The sequence below is a fragment of the Aplysia californica genome, unplaced genomic scaffold (assembly GCF_000002075.1).
Source record: "Aplysia californica isolate F4 #8 unplaced genomic scaffold, AplCal3.0 scaffold00278, whole genome shotgun sequence".
Lineage (NCBI taxonomy): Eukaryota > Metazoa > Mollusca > Gastropoda > Aplysiida > Aplysiidae > Aplysia > Aplysia californica.
In genome coordinates this window covers 33,002-34,689 of record NW_004797548.1, presented here as the reverse complement: position 1 = coordinate 34,689, position 1,688 = coordinate 33,002, and the positions used below count along the sequence as shown (strand labels likewise).

Genomic DNA, 1,688 nt, shown 5'->3' with positions numbered 1-1,688 from the left:
TCTCTCTCTTTCTGGGTGGTTGGCGGGTGCTCTGGTGTGGTTTGCTCCTTCTATCCTATCAAACATCTATCGTCTTTTTCTCTCCTCCTTTTATATGTATGTTACTCTCTTGTAACACATCTATTCTTCGGCACTTATATGACCTTAATGTGTGGCAAGTGCCGTAAAACTCTTTTTAAAAAAAAGAATGCCCCTCTCTCCGTCTCTCTCTCTCTCTCTCTCTCTCTCTCTCTCTCTTTCTCTCTCTCTCTCTCTCTCTCTCTCTCTCTCTCTCTCTCTCTCTCTCTCTCTGTCTCTCTATGGAGGGCGCCACTGGTAGGTCGTACTTCCTTACTTTCCCTCTGTTGTTTCTGTCGGTCTGTCTTACCCCTCCTCCTATTTGAAGAAGGTAGGGGTGACCTGGTGCCAGAGGTAACTTGAGCGAGAAATGGCTGCCAAAGTTTGGTAACTTCCAGAGTGTGAGAGTCCTTGGAAACTCTAAATTTACTTTTTTTTTTGTGCCTGTAATAATTTTCAGTTAAAGCCACAGTAATCTGTTTTTAAAAAAATAGACATAAAAAGTGTGGAGCTAAAAAAATATATAAAATTAGATAAGAGTTGCAAAACAGGAAGAAAAATGCTGTTTTCTTCGATTTCATTGTTTCGATGAGCACCTGATGTCACCACGATGCTCCACATTTTTCTCTTCATCCAGCTGTCCAGAAGATGTTGCTGTTCCTGGTGTCGGTGCAAACAATCCTGTCCTTCATCTGCATGATCACCGCGCTGTGCCGTTCCTGCTGCTGCTCTGGAGGCAGGACCGTCTGCCACGGGATCTTTGCTTTCCTGGCCGGTAATGTTCCCTAAATTGTGTCGATGAGGGAGTGAAAACGGTGAAATGCTATAGGTTTAACGCGCCTATCAACACTGTCAGGTTATTTAAGAGGCGGGACCTCCGAGTTTAATGCCCATCTCCGAAAGGATAGAGCCAGGTGGGAAATTCATGTAAGGTGCCTTTCTCAAGGACACAATGTCGGACTGAGCTGAGCTTCGAACCCCCGAACCCTCAATTTCACAATAATGGGTCCTGTAGCCTAACCACTAGACCATCGACACCACTGATGAGGGAGTAAGAACACGCACTGTTACATGAAAAAATGTTGTTGTTGTTGTTTTCAAATCCCTTTAGTTGCGAGCATTTCGCTCTTGGCAGCGCAATGCCTCCCTCAAGTAACCTCATGTCCTTGTCATCTGGTCAGCGCCAGGGTAGAGCAGGCTTTGTAAGTCTGTAGGTGTGTGTAGGAGCTTGCGTCGAAGAACTGCCAGGTTTGGGCAGTGAAGGAGATGTTCAAAGGTCTCCTCGTGGTAGTCACAGTGTCTGCAATGGGGTTCCCGCATGGGGTTAATTTTATTTATGTGCTTGCTGGTGTGCAAGTGTCCTGTGCGCGCTCTGAAGATCAAAGTCTGATCAACATTAAAAAAATAAATATAAGTAAAAGTGTCTACAATAGAAAACATTAAGCTCAGTAGTTTGTAACTTTTATACATCATGTTTTCTCAAGCCCCCACCTTCTCTCTTTCTCTTTATCTCTCCCCCATCCTCTCTCTCTCCTGTCTCTCTCAGTCTCTGTCTCCTCTCTCTCCGTCTCCTCTCTCTCCGTCTCCTCTCTTTCTCTTTCTCTCTCTTTCTCCCCCCTCTCTCTCTCCCC

At 45.3% G+C, this 1,688-nt stretch overlaps 1 protein-coding gene across 1 annotated transcript in view; it reads left to right on the top strand.

Annotated features, from left to right (window-relative positions):
- LOC101853328 overlaps window positions 1–1,688 on the top strand; it is a 15,437-nt gene that overhangs the window by 7,304 nt on the left and 6,445 nt on the right. The window contains exon 4 of the mRNA XM_013084201.2: window positions 695–832. Within this exon, the coding sequence (XP_012939655.1) occupies window positions 695–832 (138 nt within the window). The remainder of the gene's footprint in view (window positions 1–694; window positions 833–1,688) is intronic.